Consider the following 13,997-nt stretch of genomic DNA (forward strand, 5'->3'; position numbering starts at 1 on the left):
AAATAATTTAATCTTTCCACCAAACTCTACTGTAAGTAACCATAGAGGCCTAGGCAGGCTATATGTAGCTAAGGGGCTTAAATGATCTTAGGGCCTCCCGGGTGGCCTAGGGTTTTAGTCTCAGCACTATCACCACTATGGCCTGAATTCCATGCCCGGCCAGGGAGCTAACCACATGGCACGGCAGACCTCTCCTGTCTCGCCCACTGCTCTCTTCAGCAAAATGTATTTCAGTCAGTCTGCCTGTTCTGCTCCCCACTCTGTCTCTGGTGAATCCTCTCACCCCCCTGCACCTCTGGCCTGCACCTCAATTCTACACACACAAAATTAACTTTAGTGACAATTGCATGTTAGGTCACTGCTAACGCACAAAAGATCAAAGATTACTTTTTAACATTTAAAGGCACTCACATCTGTCATATTATTGACCTTAACATAGTTCAGGATAATATAAGGCGACTCACAAATTGCAGCTTTTGGCAATCAGCCTGATGTTCCTCTAACCCATGGAGATCTGGGCTGACTGCAGCAACCACCTTAATGCAGGGTAAGCTCCCAGTGGGAGATGCCCGCCTGTGACTGGGATCAAGAGCTCAGTGACTTCATGTTTAAGAGTTAGGAAAATCTGCCAGAAAAGCTGAGAGAATTGGAAAACCATCAGCCTGTGAAGATTTTTAAAAATTTCAACATACACAAAAATGTATTTTTTTTTAACTTTAAAAAGGAGTCAGTAAAATGAATATGTTTATCTGATGTTTATCCAGTAAGTGGACATGCAAAACTGCTTTGGAACAAGTTTATTTTCATTTTGTTATTTCTGTCCTGGTAGCACCTCCCTCCTGCTTTCATCCTTCTAGAGTATTTGCCAGGACCTACGACTTCCATGGAGTGGGAAGAGTCTCCATACCTAATTCCTGGTATCGGACCCCTCCAACCCCCAGTTCTTTGTCCATGTGGCCACGCCCGCCGCGGGACGCCCAGGATCAGGTCTCCTGCCGCCACGGCCTCTGGGAATCTGGTGTCTGCTGTTCCTCGCTGACCTGACAGCTGATGTGGGAAGGAAGGAGGACTTGACTTTTACCATCCATTCAGCCTTTGGAGAATGAAAATATCCCTTAAGTAGGTGATGGTTTTAGATTGAGATTCCCCTGAAAATAATAATTTATTTGTAGACTTGAGGGAGTGGCAGAGGAGGTAATTTCAGAACCCTTTATAGAAACTTAATTATTCCTAAGCCTTGGAGCTATCTGGTCCGACCTCTAGAGAAAAGTCTACGTCTCTGGGGAAATATTTGCTCCTTCATGAACTTTGGGCCCCCCCCCCCAAAGAAGTGAGAGGCATTTCAGAGAATCAGGGCTGCATAGGAAGGCCGGCTTTCAATTTAACAAGTTCCTGGGGGCTAATCAGCCTGTTCATTGCTGGGGTACCGGAGGTGGGTCAGGAGTGCAGCCCCAGAGGCGCTCCAGGGAACTCTGCTGTCAGGCAGGGAGGTGGCTTAGAAAGGCTGCATTTTCTCACTTCCTGGAGCACAGCTAAGTTCCTCTGAGAGTACAGAGGGTTCTCTTCTCGCCCCTTTAGCCAGCCCGAGGTCCCCAGAGGAGAGGTCCTTAGGGAAGGTGCTACAGCCAGCAAAATATCAGGTCTCCACATTCTCCATAGCAGTGCAGTTGACCATGTTAATAACCAGGACTCCGTGGAGGCCCCAGACTGGGAACACATTAGAACTCAACTTCGCAGGCCAGGCGCCAGGCAGACTGCGCAGACTGCTCCCTCCTGAGCTGTGGTCTTTCAGTGGGGCCAGAACCTCTCATTCCTCCCATTGCCCCTCCCACAGGCCTCCCTGCCCCCAACCCACAATCCTCTTCCATTGCTCAGTTGATTCTGAGCTGGCGGTTTCCTGGAACTGCCTTCTCTGTCGCCCTCCCAATTCTACCTCCCCAGCCTATGGTGCTCAAAGGAGACACCTGAGAAGTGGCAGCTGGCCCTTGCGGGATGAGGCTCTCTCCAAGGTTCTGATTGAAGAAGGTGGCCAGGTCAGTATCTAGCCTAGGTACAATGCGTAGGTTTAGCTTTAAAATCACAGTCATGAGATAAGGAGGTGGACTATTCCCTCCTAAAGCCAGTGCAGCTGAGAACCACAGAGGCTTAGTCACCCCCTGTGGGTGGTACAGGTAATCTGCGTGGGTATGTGGGCAGGAACCCGGGACTTGCCTGCCGGATCACCTCAAAGGAGCCTGGAGTGAGTTTCCGTGGCATAGACACATTATTGTTCTTGTGGGGAAGGCCTGATTGTCTGGGTCTGGAGATATGAGGTTTGGGAAAACCAGACGAGAAAAGAGGACCTCAGATGTGTCACATGAACTCCAAGGACCGCTGGCGTTCCCTGCTGGGCCCCGGGGAAAGCCACAGCATTTGTTGTCACCCCTTCCCACCCACCCATGCTGCTTTTCAGGTTACACTTGACACATATCTGAAAAGGCCTATTGCACTAGAAGACTGAAATGATGGGGAAGAAATATGTGTGTCGTTTTGTGTTAGCAGGTGGATGGATTTTGAGAGTTGATAATGGAAACGATCACCTCCTTACCCAATGTCCATTAAGTGCCTGCTGCCAGCCTGAGGATGGCTGATGGGGCCCCACGTTAAAATTCTGATAATTGTCTAAGTGGAGACCTAACAGATGAAATGTGTCAATTTCTCAGAAGTTCTGTTGGATGAGACAGACAAGCAGATCGACAACCCACTGTGTTGAATGGTGGTGTTAAAGCCAGTTGGTCATTTCCAGGATCTCGTGGAGAGAGAGCACAAAGGAGCCCAAGGCGAGAAAGGGGAAGCAGGTGCTCTGGGGACTCATGGCCGAGGGAGGCGGCTTCCATCGGAACCAGCACACGTCCCTTCGTTCCCTATTTAAGCTTCAGCCATGCAGGGGAGATGAAATCTCAGGTATGGGGCATGAAAGTCATCTTGTTTCACAACCAGAAGGGACCCCAGTCTCCCTACAATATCTTTGCCAAGAGGTGATCCTGCTTCTGGTTGGACACTGCCAGGCATGGGGACCCAAGGGGGAAGCGCCCACCCCAGCCTGCTGCATCTCCTGGGCTGGCCTGGCCGCCAGCTGTCCACAGTGCCCATGAGGAAGGCTGCCTCTAGTTTCCTAGACCATTCACGACTGAATTACCCCAAAAGCCTGATCCAGAGGACCTGGCCCCTGAAGATAAGGGACCTCTCAGTGCCACGTTCATTCTAGGCTCTGGAAGCTGCATTGGTCACAAAAGGCCTTCTTTCCTGCTTCTCCTCTCTCTTCTCTTCTGGGCCTTGTCTGATTCTGTCAGGCAGGCTGTGGGCTTCCGTCCCTTCCTTGTCCCTAGCTGCATCAGGGACCAGGCCCACCACAAGGTGGCCAGATGGCTGGCTGACCTTTCCCTTTAGCCCAAACACAGGGCAATCCCAGCTAGGAAGCGTGTTCATCTTCTGGAACCCAGCTCAGCATTAAATGACGAACCCGGAGACCAGGGCTTCAGTTTAATGACCAGATGTAGGGGTGGGCATTCTGGAGTCAGATACAGTGGGGGGAAGGATAGGGGTACTCAGGCTTCTTTATGGCTTTCTGGCAAACCTCATGTCATCGTCATGGCTGCCTAATGGTGCAGATAACAGGTATGTCTGCCGAACCGCCTCTCAGCATCGTCCTACCCCACTCTGCCCACACTGGAAAACGGGGGGACTGAGGCAGGAAGAGGTTCAGGGGGAAGGCAGATCCAGAGCTAGGAGTGCCAGTCTCCTTCCTCTGCAGTTAGGCTCACTTGTTTCCAGGACCATGTAGCCCACCCAGCTTCTGCTCTGGCACACCTTGGCCTGCCCCCACACCCGTGAGCTTGGGTTTGAGCACTAGGCTCTCAATTCAGGCGGTGTGTCCGGCTGCCGGAGGGGGTGAGACACCTGGAAGGCCTCCAAGGCCAGCAGTGACTTGTTGATGCGGCTGATGGTAGGGTAGGGAGTGATATCCACTTTGTACCTGTGGCAGAGAAACACCCACCTAAGCCAAGGTCTGCAGGGGCACAGAAACACAGTCCTGTGGACAGTGAGGGAAACACAGGCGGGCTGGATGTGGTCCCCGGGCTGGCCAGGGAGGGATTGGGAAGATGGCCTAAATGAGGGGTGCCTATTCACAGGAGCTCTCTGGGGTGGGGAGTCTGGCACAGAATCAGCTGGCATCTCTGCTTCCTGATCCTGTTCAAGCCATGACTGTTTATTGAGAGCCTCCTATGTGGAAGGCGCCATGCTGGGCATTTATATAGACAGACTCTCACTCCAGCCATGTCATCAAGCTTCTCGGGGGCAGGGAACATGCCAGACACTTCCACAGCCCTGCCGGTGCCAGCACGATGCCTTCCAAGGAGGTACTCACTCGTGCCTTACCGAAGGACTGATGGAGGAAAGCAGAGAGTTCACTGCCAGGCAGAGAAACCCTGTCAAGGGACAGCAGGCTCTTGGGTTTTTTTTCCTAGGGGCATCTACCAGATGAACTGCCCCCTTTTAGGAGCAGGGATTCCGCAGGACCACTAGAGCTGGTGAGGCTTGGCACAGTGGCTGGTGTGGCTGGTTGGGGAGAGTTTCTGCATGAGATGCTACCTTAGCTGCTGCAGTAGGGGACAGGAGGTCTGATCACGAGAGAGGCTGGGCACTTTGCGGGGGAGGAACCAAGAGGAAGAGGTGGAGTGGAGGGGCCCCCTCTTACCTTTCAGCATTTGCCACCTGAGGCACTAAGCACAGATCAGCCATGGTCACCTGAAACAGGGTTGGGGAGGCTTGTGTCAGGGTGTGCACCCCAGACTCTCAGGCTGGGCTGGTGTCTCCACCGGGGATGGAAACTGGGGGCTGGCTCCTGTTGCTCCTGGCCCCACCGCCACCCTCTTCCCGGACCTGTCTGTGCTGGTCCCTAGAGCTAATGAGCTTCTCCCAGGCCTTGCATCAGTTGCCCTGACAACCAACTCTTGATGGCCAGAGAAGGCTTGGTTGCCTCATGGATGTTACTGTGCCTGCGAAAAACCGCTACAGGCACTTAATGAATGCTTCCTGCGGGTGGGGGCTCTGGAATCAGAATTACCAGAAGGCCAGGGCCTTAGCCGGTGGGAGTCAAGGTCATGTGAATCTAGCATCTTAGAACTGGCAGCGAACAGCTCTAGTATATGGCACCCAAGCAGGCCTTTCTGTTCCCTCATCTGAGTTGAGGCCTCAGCTGGAATAGTTCCGGGAATAAGAAGCTCATTTCTTCCTGAGGCAGCAGAGGGTGAGCAGAGGAGCTACTCATGAATGAACTTCTGTCCTTGGGTCCTGTCCTCCCCACTCCACCCCAGAGATCCTCCTCAGAAAGCTGCCTCAGCGGCGGGGTGGGGGTGGGTGGGAGGGGGTACGTGGCTGAGTCAAAGTGGAAGCAAGTGGCAGCCTGAGGCCATAGCGGGAGGAGACCACAGTGGCGGGCAGGCCTGTGAGGGCTTACCTCATGTTCCTTACCTCATCTCCCACACAGTACTTGCCCGCTGTGCCCTTCAGGATCTTCTCTAGAGCTGTGGGGAGGCCACATGAATAATCTTAGTCTGGGCACAGAAAGGGGAGATCAGTGGCCCCCACGCTAACAGACAGGCTGGGGCATGTGTGCTGGAGGGATGTGGCAGCAGATCTGGAGAGTTGAGGGGGACATGGGGACAAGACCATGTTTCCCTGAGCTCCTCAAGCCCAGCTGCCATTCCCTCCCCTAGCATGGACAAGACCTGCCACTACCCAAGGCAGCTGCTCTCTCACTGATAAGCTGGCACTTTGCTGCCCTTTATTTCCTGGCTGGAGTGGGCAGTGAGGCAGAGGTTAGGCCAAGCAGCAAACACAGGCTGTGAGGCCCAGGAACTAAGGTGTCTGCAAGTGCCAGAGGTTGAGGCCAGGTCTGTCGAGGTCTTCCTAGAGTGTGGGAGGACTTGTCGGCCATGAGGAACCTTCTCTGAGAGGCTTCGTTAGGGTAGCTCCCACACTCACCATTAAATCCAGAACTGATGACCTTCTGGGCCCAGGCCAGCTGGTTCTCCTCTCCCACTTGCTTCAGGACAGACAGGTTCTGTTCAGCCCAAAGAGAATACGTGATTGGCCTTGGGGGCAGGGCTGGGCCTGCCCAGTCAGCTAAGGCTCCTCAGGGAGGCTCAGTGCCCAAGTGCCCCTGGCTGTCCATGCCCCAGGGTGCCGGGCTCTGAGTGCCTTCCTCCTATCAGAGCTCTGCAGTTGCGGGGAGAGGGTGATCCCAGCAGCTTCTTTCTCAGGCTGCCCCAGGGGGCCCCGTGACCCTGGCAGAGCTGTGTAAGGGTGGGGGAGTGTGGCTAAAAGCTAGGCCTATCTCCCTACAAAGTTTCTTCCTTACATGGTCCCTTGTAGGAGAGGGAGTTGGTCCAGGGTTGGGGTTGGGGGGGCGCATAGGATTGGCTTCTGGGAGATTTACTTTCTGGTTCCCTTCTTGCACCCCTGGAGCCATTTTGTGTCTGAACTTCAGATTCCCTGTCTGTAAAATGGGGATGACTGGACTCCAACCTCCTTTAATCAAAAAGACAAAGTGCAGCCTTCCTGGCACAAGGGGTTAAGTCTCCACACTAAAAAGCTATCGGCAACCACTGTAGCATGAGTTCCCTCCCCGGCCAGGGAGCTACCCACATGATGCTGCAGACCTACACCCCAGCTCTTGTATGCATAAATAAATCAAAAAAATCTTTTTAAAAACCCCAAAAAACCCAACTAGACAAAGTGATGTGGAGGACTCTGCCAGGGGACCTTGCACTGCTGTTATAGGACAGGGAGAGGGGCAGCCCAAGCCCCGCAAACCTGCCTATTTTAAATGGGTTCTGCCATCCGCCGCATCAACACAAAACATAGGAGACTTTAATGGGAAGAACTTTAATAAAAACTAGGAAACAATACAGGTGAGGCAAAGAGTCTAGTTTCTAAATGAAGCACCCAAAGTTACCCATCCCCTCGTGGGTAAAAGTCCATCCATATGGGAATGGCGCAGAGCAAAGCCCCAAAGCCTGCTAAAAGTCTAAAGCATCTTCCAGTGGGGACCCACAGAAAAGGGTCACAAACAACCGGACAAGCCCGGAAGGAAAAGAGCAAAATCAACATCAAGATAAAAGCTGCCATGGTCACCTCCCCACGGGTCTCACCCACACTGTGTCACCCAGTCTACGACCAAAAGACAAGCGCAGTTTCTTCACGTGTCTCTAGGCTCCATGTGCCTCCTCCAGGTCTCCTGGCTCCATCCTGCTTCCTTCCTCAGTCTCTTCTTGCAGCTCCTCTCCCTGCTCAGCTCCACCCTCCCTTGGGTGGGGCAGGGAACCTCCCCCTTTCCTGGGGACCACCCTGTTGCACTGCCACTACTTCCTTTCGGCAGCTCGTTCCTCCAAAGTCGGCAGTGAGCAACGATGAATTGTTCACTGTTTTTGTCTATTTGCTCTACCACTGAAACTTTTTTAAATAATAAAACCATAGGGGAACCCCAATCTGTAATACAAAATAGGCGGGAGGCCTGGACTGGTGGCTGCTCAGCCTCTGCCTGCCTCCCAGCCCTCCCCGACCCCACACCTCTGCATGTGTCCACAGGAGCCTAGGGCTTCTTGGAATGAAGTTGGGGATTCTTCTCAAAAGCAGTGGATGATTTCTGGGATCCCTCCCACCTGTACCAGATGGTCTAGGCAGAAGCCTCTGAGAATCCCTTCCTGTCCTCCTGCAGCCCCATCCCACAAGCTGGCACCTCACTGTGGGCTTGCCAGGGGGTGTGTTTGGCTGCAGGAGGGATGCCCAAGCACAGGAGCCACACCTGCAGGGGCTGGATGCCGCTGGAGATGAGGTCGGAGATCATGCGCACGTGCGCCCTCTTCTTGGGGTCCTGAGGCAGGAGTCTGGGCGTGGGCCGGGTCTCCTCCAGGTACTCAATGATGGCCAGCTGTCCAGAGGAGGCAGTGAGGCAGGGAGGGACAGGGGGCCCAGCGGGACAGGGTCAGCAGACTCTTCCTCTTCCTTTTTTCCTCCCCCCACACCTCTCTACCCCCTTTTTCCGGGTCACTGAAGCCAAGCTCCTCAGGGGGAGAAACTCTTTTTGGACCCTTCTCTGACAACTCCTATTCCCCAGATGCTTGAGTTTCCCGTCACTTCTCAAAACAGGCAACCTTCCGCCTTCTGACGGATGTTTATCGCCCCCCACTAAATTCTAGGCGCCTTGGTGCACTCAGGCCAGGAAGAGTCATGAGGGCCTCTAGTTCATGGCTGCACTCACCGACTGGCCAATGGTGAGTCCATCAATCTTCAGGGCTGGCACCTGTTTCATGGGGTTCAGTGCCTGGTATTCTGGGGAGAACTGCAGAGAGAAGGCCCGGTAGAGTAGGTGACCTGGCCTGAGCCGGCTAAGGCAGGGCCCAGCCCGCAGGAAGAGCCCAGGCCTGCCTCCCACCAGGTCCCCTGCCTGGCTCCAGGTCCAGGGTGGAATCTGGGGCACCTGTGCAGTATCCCAGCCCCCCCAGCTGTTGATAAGCTACTGGGCTGGTGACGTGATACTTTCTGCACCTCACATTGTAGCCACCAAGGCACCTCCAGAGGGCTCACTCAGTGTGGGGTAATGACCCCCTCACCACCCACCCTCCTGGGGTTAGGCACCAAGATGCCCAGCTGGAGTGCGGAGCCTGGAACCTGGGCTTTCCCACAGCTCCTCTCGCTGCACAGCTTGCCACCCCGTCCCACAGGGAGAGCCAGCAGCCTTCTCCCTCAATGTGACCATAGGGTGCAGCGTCACCTGTTGGGGGCAGGAGTCTATACACCCTGCCGGGTCCTACTCCAAGGCTGCCAACTCCCACACCATAGCCTGGGGTTAGCCTTCTTACCTGCTGCCCCCCATCCTTTATGAGGTTGATAGGAATTATCTCATAGTTGATGTTTTTCAAGGCCAGAGCTAGGAGAGACAGCAGACGTTCCCAGGGTGACAGGAGGCCCGGCTTGGCGCTGCTGACCCCTTCTCTGGCTCTCCTGTCACGACCTCCTCTCCTTTCCAGGGCCATGGTGCTCTGCTTGTCTTGTCCACAAACTGCATATGGTTTCCCCCCATCATGTGCCCCCTTGTAGTGCTAAAAGCTGTGCCCCCTCACCTACTGTGGACTCCTGGAAGATGGCAGGTAAGGGTCTTGTCCATCTCTGTCCCCTTCAGGGCTCATTTATTGTTCTCCTGGGGGCATCTTAAGGGTGAAGGCAAGGTGCTTAGGGCACCACAGGCAGATGACACTCCGCTGAGGGAAGAAACCCTTTCTACATTCGCTGTGGTCAAGAATTGTTTACTAGATTTTGCGCGGGGCATTAGGATTCTTGGGGATCCTACTTGATAAGGTCCCTGGCACAGTGCAGGTGACCGTGTGTGCGCAGATGTGTGTTTGTGTGTGCATGCACACTTGTGCATTAAACTACGACAATGGCTGCAGGCAAGGAGTGAAGGGAGGAGGAGACCTGGCACTGTCTCAGACAGCCGGGAGACAAGGGCACCTCCTCAGCGCCGGCCTCCACATCCAGTCTGGAAAGTGAAAGTGGTTGGGTGGGGTGGGAAAGGCCTCGCACACACACAGAGCTGGCGCTTGTGCAGCTTTGCCTTCTGGCCCAGCCAGGGCAGAGGTTCCGGGAAAGGCATCTTAGAGAAATGTGTCCTTTGGCACCCCAATGCTCTTGCCGCCTCCTTCCAGCAAAGACCAGGTGACGGTGGGATGGGGGAGGGTCACGGAGGATGGCCTTCCAGTTAGGGCCAGGCTCCAGAGGGCAGGCTGCCTGGGTTCAAGTTTATCACGTTTATTTGCTGGCTGTGTGGTCTTGGGCAAGTGACGGCAGGGGCCTCAGTTCTTCAGTGTCCAGCTGCCAGGTGGCGCGGTGCCGTAGTTAAGAACCTGGACTCTGGAGCCCAACTAATGGGTTTGAATTTCAGCTTTATCTCTTACTAGTTACGTAATCTGGGCAAGGTTTGCAGCCTCCGTTGTTCTGTTCCCTCAGCCCACAATGGTACATTAGAGACAATAGTACTTCCCGCCCAGGGTTTTTGGAGATTAAATAGAAGCGCACATACAAAAGCACTCAGCACAGTTCCCCCTCAGCATGCTTGGGAGGACTATGACCTTTGCCAAGCACGATGTTAAGCTCAGGGGTAAGGGTCAAATTAGAACTAAACCAGAGAGCCCCAGTTCTGCCTCCTCAAAGGCAGTTGACATGGGCCATTCTGTTGAATGTTCCAGATTAAATAAGATAACTGAGGCAGGCCAGCTGGTCCCTGCCAGTTACCAAGGACTTTGGGATTTTGTGGGTCTGCTTTAAGCATGGTTGCCTAGGGGCTTTGAAGAGCAGAGTGGGAGAGCTGGCGGTCCCAAGAGAAAAACAACCCTCCCTTCCTGCCACCCCTGTACTCCCCTTATTGGACTTCCCAGGTGAAGGTGTCATTTGGGGCTGAGGGCTCCAGAAACAGATGCTGGTTGATGGAGTGGAGCCCCGTCTGACAGAGCAGCCCTTTCTGTCCCAGGTTCTCTTTCCCCGGGGCTCCCTCCACCCCAGCCCACCCCACCCCAGCTCTTGGTAGAGGCACAGCTCTTACCTATTCGAACTCTCCATGTGCAGGAGCTTCGGAAATAGGAATAGAGGATGGGCTGAGGAGAGAGGATGAGGGAACCCATTAACACATGCTGGGGAGCTCTGGGTCCCTGGAGCCCACTGGACTAGAGGGAGCAGCCCCTGGTCAGGGAACTCCAAACCAGCACTGTTTCTCCCCATCCCTGCCAGGCCTCCCTCCCCAGGCATCTGGGCAACTCAGGCCTGACCCAGAGCTCTCTGGGTCAGAGGCCTTGGAAATCACGTGGGGTCCCTCATCTCTAAACTGTGGCAAACTACTGAGTGTGAGGACCCCCAAAAGGGCAGCCAGTCTGCAAGTGCCTGCCTTACCTTGCCAGACTCAGTCATGGTGCTGTGGTGACCCTTGGCCTCCCGGAGAATGTCTCTTTTTCACAAAACTAGCTGGCAGGGGGAGGGGCTATGAAGGCGTGGCTCCCTTGAGCCAATGGGAAAGTTGGGTTAGAAAAGCTGAAGGGTAATTTTGACTCTAGCCAGAAAAGGCATCTCTTTCCAACTTGTGGGTAGTTTTTTATGCTCCTGGGGGAGCCAGATTTGGTGTCCAAGGCAGACAGGGTTTACTGTATTTTTTTTTTAAAGATTTATTTTTATTTATGCATACAAGAACTGGGATGTAGCCAGAGGTGTGGGGGGAGAGGTGAGAGGATTCACCAGAGACAGAGTGGGGAGCAGAACAGGTGGATCTACTGAAATACACTGCTTGCTAAGGGGAGACAGGAGAGACAGGAGAGGTCTGCTGAGCCATATGGGTCAGCTCCCTGGTCGGGATCGAACTCAGTGCTGCAGTGGCTGCGGATAGCTTCATAGTGCTGAGACTTAACCCTTTGCATCACCAGTGAGGCCCTAGGAAGGCCCCAGGGTTTACTGGTTTTGAGGCTGCCATTCACAGAGACAGTGCTGCCTGACCTTGAATAAATCCCTGCCTTCTCTCGTTTTTCAGTGCCCTCATCTATAAAAGGAAAGGTTGCCCTAAAATGATGGCTTAGATTCCTTTCAGTGGTGGCCAGGAAGACCAGGAATTCTTTGATGCTTCAGTGTCCATCTCTTTCTACTCATCACCTACCAGACCTCCAGGCTCTCCACTGGTGTCATTAAAATAGCTGGGGAATATTTACACCAAGGCTGAAGTGGCAGGTTGGCAGCCCAGTGCTCTGTTTGGTCTACACAGTATTTAAAAATGTTTCAATTAGTTGCCAAGATTAAAAAAAATCAGGACATTTCATATGCAAATCCTGTTGTCTCTTTTTCCTTTAAAAAATATCTGGAGCAGACTGGGGTTCCTGAGTAGAAATGATTAATCAAGAACAATTAATGGCCCCTTTTAATCAGGGTATGTTCTCACTGATCTGCCTTGGTGCCCGCCTGACCTACTTCTCTCATTTGTTACCTTTAGGTTACCGGAGGCCACCTCTAAAGTTTAAGGAAAAAGTTAATTTCTCTAGAGCTTCATGGACAAGCAGCATTTCTTAGCAGGGCCCAAGACAGAAGCACTAGTAATTAGCTCATGAATCTTCAGGCAAACACATGTGTATCCATGTAGATGAGATTGAACTGACCTGATTTTCTCAGATCACCCTTATTACCCCCTGACTATAAGCATTTCATTCAAGTTCCCTCTCCCTTCGCCTTGCCAGGCACACCAACCTGCTTTCTAAACCTGCTCTCACTATCTCTGATGTTCCAGGTCTTCTAGGTGCGCAAGGGCCAAGTGGGTTCCTGAGCTCGAGTTCCATCCTGTACCAAAGGGAGCTTTCGTGGGAAAAATAAAAGATGGTTCTGGCACCGAAAGCAGATGAGAGGCAGCGGGTGTACTTGGAAGGGGAGGAGGTGAGGGTACATTCAGAATTACCTTCTTTTGTTTTTATTTTCAAAAATTTATTTATGCATACAAGGCCAGAGGTTGGGGTGGGGGGTGGAGAGAAGATTCACCAGAGACAGAGCTGGGAGCAGAACAGGCAGATTGACAGAAATGCACTGCTGAGGGGAGTAGCAGGGATAACAGGAGAGGTCTGCTAGGCCATGTGAGTCAGCTCCCTGGCTGGGGATTGAACTTGTTCTGCAGTGGCTGCTGATAGCTCCATAGTGCTGTGACTTAACCCCTTGCAGCATCAGGGAGGGCCCCAGAATTACCCTCTTTGGAGGTACATCTCTTTGCTGACCCCGCCAGACTGGAAGGGTCCCTGGGGCTGAGACAGGGCCAGTCAGTGAGGGATGGGATGACTAGGGAGCAACAGAGGTCTTGCAGAACTGCCTTAGTTACTAAATGTCACACCTTTGGCCTGCACTTGCCAAGGCCACTGCCCTCAGGTTTCCTACTCATGGGTCAGCAGGAGACACAGTGGAGGGCAGTTTCGGCTCTTTCTCTTACTAATGATCATTATATGAGGCATCGCTATTTCCTTTTGCAGTTGTGGAGCTGATTTTATGCTCAACTATTCACCTCATCACCACTCCCGGAGGAATTCTGTTTCCAATTCAAATACAGATTCTCACCACTCAAGCAGGATTTTATTTTTCAACCACTTCGTTCACATGCCTTTAGACAAAGACTCCTCAAGTCCCATCTGGGGGTATTAAAGTGATGCACTGGGTGTGCCCGCCAAACTGCAGCTCTTAAGATTCGTGGGGGGAGGAGGGAAAGGCACGAAATAAGATTTGCTCTGGGCCCTTTTTACAGGCTGACGCGATGCCGCTGGGGCAGGAGCTCCCGGGAGGACCCCAGTGCCCCTGCAGCCCCCACGCCCCGGGGGCTCGTAAAATGCAAACCACCCAAAACCGTTAACTGTTGGGACTTGTCAAGTCGATCGGCCGGGAGAGGAGCAAGCAGGGCCGGGCGGGCAATCCCAGCAGAGGGCGTCCGGAGAGACCGGTGAGGCGCGAGGGAGCAGCGCCGGCCAAGCCCAGCGCGCTCAGGGGCGCGACGCGCCTCGGGCCGGCCTCCCGGGGCGCCCAGGCTCCCGCCCGCAGCGCGCAGGCGCAGAGCAGGCCGGGGGGGCGCACTGCATGCTGGGAGTCGTTGTCGGCCTGTGGGCGGGGCCTAGAGGCTCACCTTTGACCCGCCCCCTAGGTTTCCCAGTGTCTCTAAGCAGCGCCCCTCTCCCCGGGTGCTCGGCACAGACCTTCCCTGCTTGCATCTCGCACTGCGGGCGACCCCTCTTCTGGGCCAGGACACTTCGAGCCTGGGATTCTCCGAGCCGTCGACGATCGAGGCCCAGAGGGAGGGACCCCGACAACCAGAGCCCCGGCTTCCGCCTCGGTAAAGCGAGGGGCCGGCCCAGAATGACCTGTGCGGGCTCCTCTGGCCCGCCGCGCCGCGCCGCCAC

The 13,997-nt window shown here is 54.0% G+C and overlaps 1 protein-coding gene and 1 long non-coding RNA gene across 5 annotated transcripts; one reads left to right on the forward strand and one right to left on the reverse strand.

Annotated features, from left to right (window-relative positions):
- Positions 1-3,513: 3,513 nt before the first annotated feature.
- On the reverse strand, positions 3,514-13,969 carry GSTZ1 (glutathione S-transferase zeta 1). Of its 4 annotated transcripts, none has more exons than XM_037503787.1 (9): positions 13,794-13,969; positions 10,643-10,694; positions 8,907-8,974; positions 8,306-8,386; positions 7,850-7,975; positions 6,028-6,106; positions 5,515-5,567; positions 4,739-4,788; positions 3,514-4,015 (listed from the first exon to the last, which is right to left on the reverse strand). In XM_037503787.1, the coding sequence occupies exons 1-9, from the start codon at positions 13,806-13,808 to the stop codon at positions 3,889-3,891; spliced, it is 651 nt and encodes a 216-aa protein (XP_037359684.1). In that variant the 5' UTR covers positions 13,809-13,969; the 3' UTR covers positions 3,514-3,888. The 4 variants fall into 4 exon arrangements, with proteins under 4 accessions (XP_037359684.1, XP_037359683.1, XP_037359687.1 ...); XM_037503786.2 differs by lacking the exon at positions 13,794-13,969 and adding an exon at positions 10,987-13,537; XM_037503790.1 differs by lacking the exon at positions 7,850-7,975.
- On the forward strand, positions 8,983-13,293 carry LOC119239332 (uncharacterized). The gene is made up of 3 exons (XR_005123809.1): positions 8,983-9,194; positions 12,359-12,501; positions 13,083-13,293. It is a non-coding gene; the product is annotated as an uncharacterized LOC119239332 (long non-coding RNA).
- Positions 13,970-13,997: the final 28 nt, after the last annotated feature.

Source organism: Talpa occidentalis, unplaced genomic scaffold (genome assembly GCF_014898055.3).
Source record: "Talpa occidentalis isolate TD23 unplaced genomic scaffold, MPIMG_talOcc4v2.1 talOcc4.11, whole genome shotgun sequence".
Classification (NCBI taxonomy): domain Eukaryota; kingdom Metazoa; phylum Chordata; class Mammalia; order Eulipotyphla; family Talpidae; genus Talpa; species Talpa occidentalis.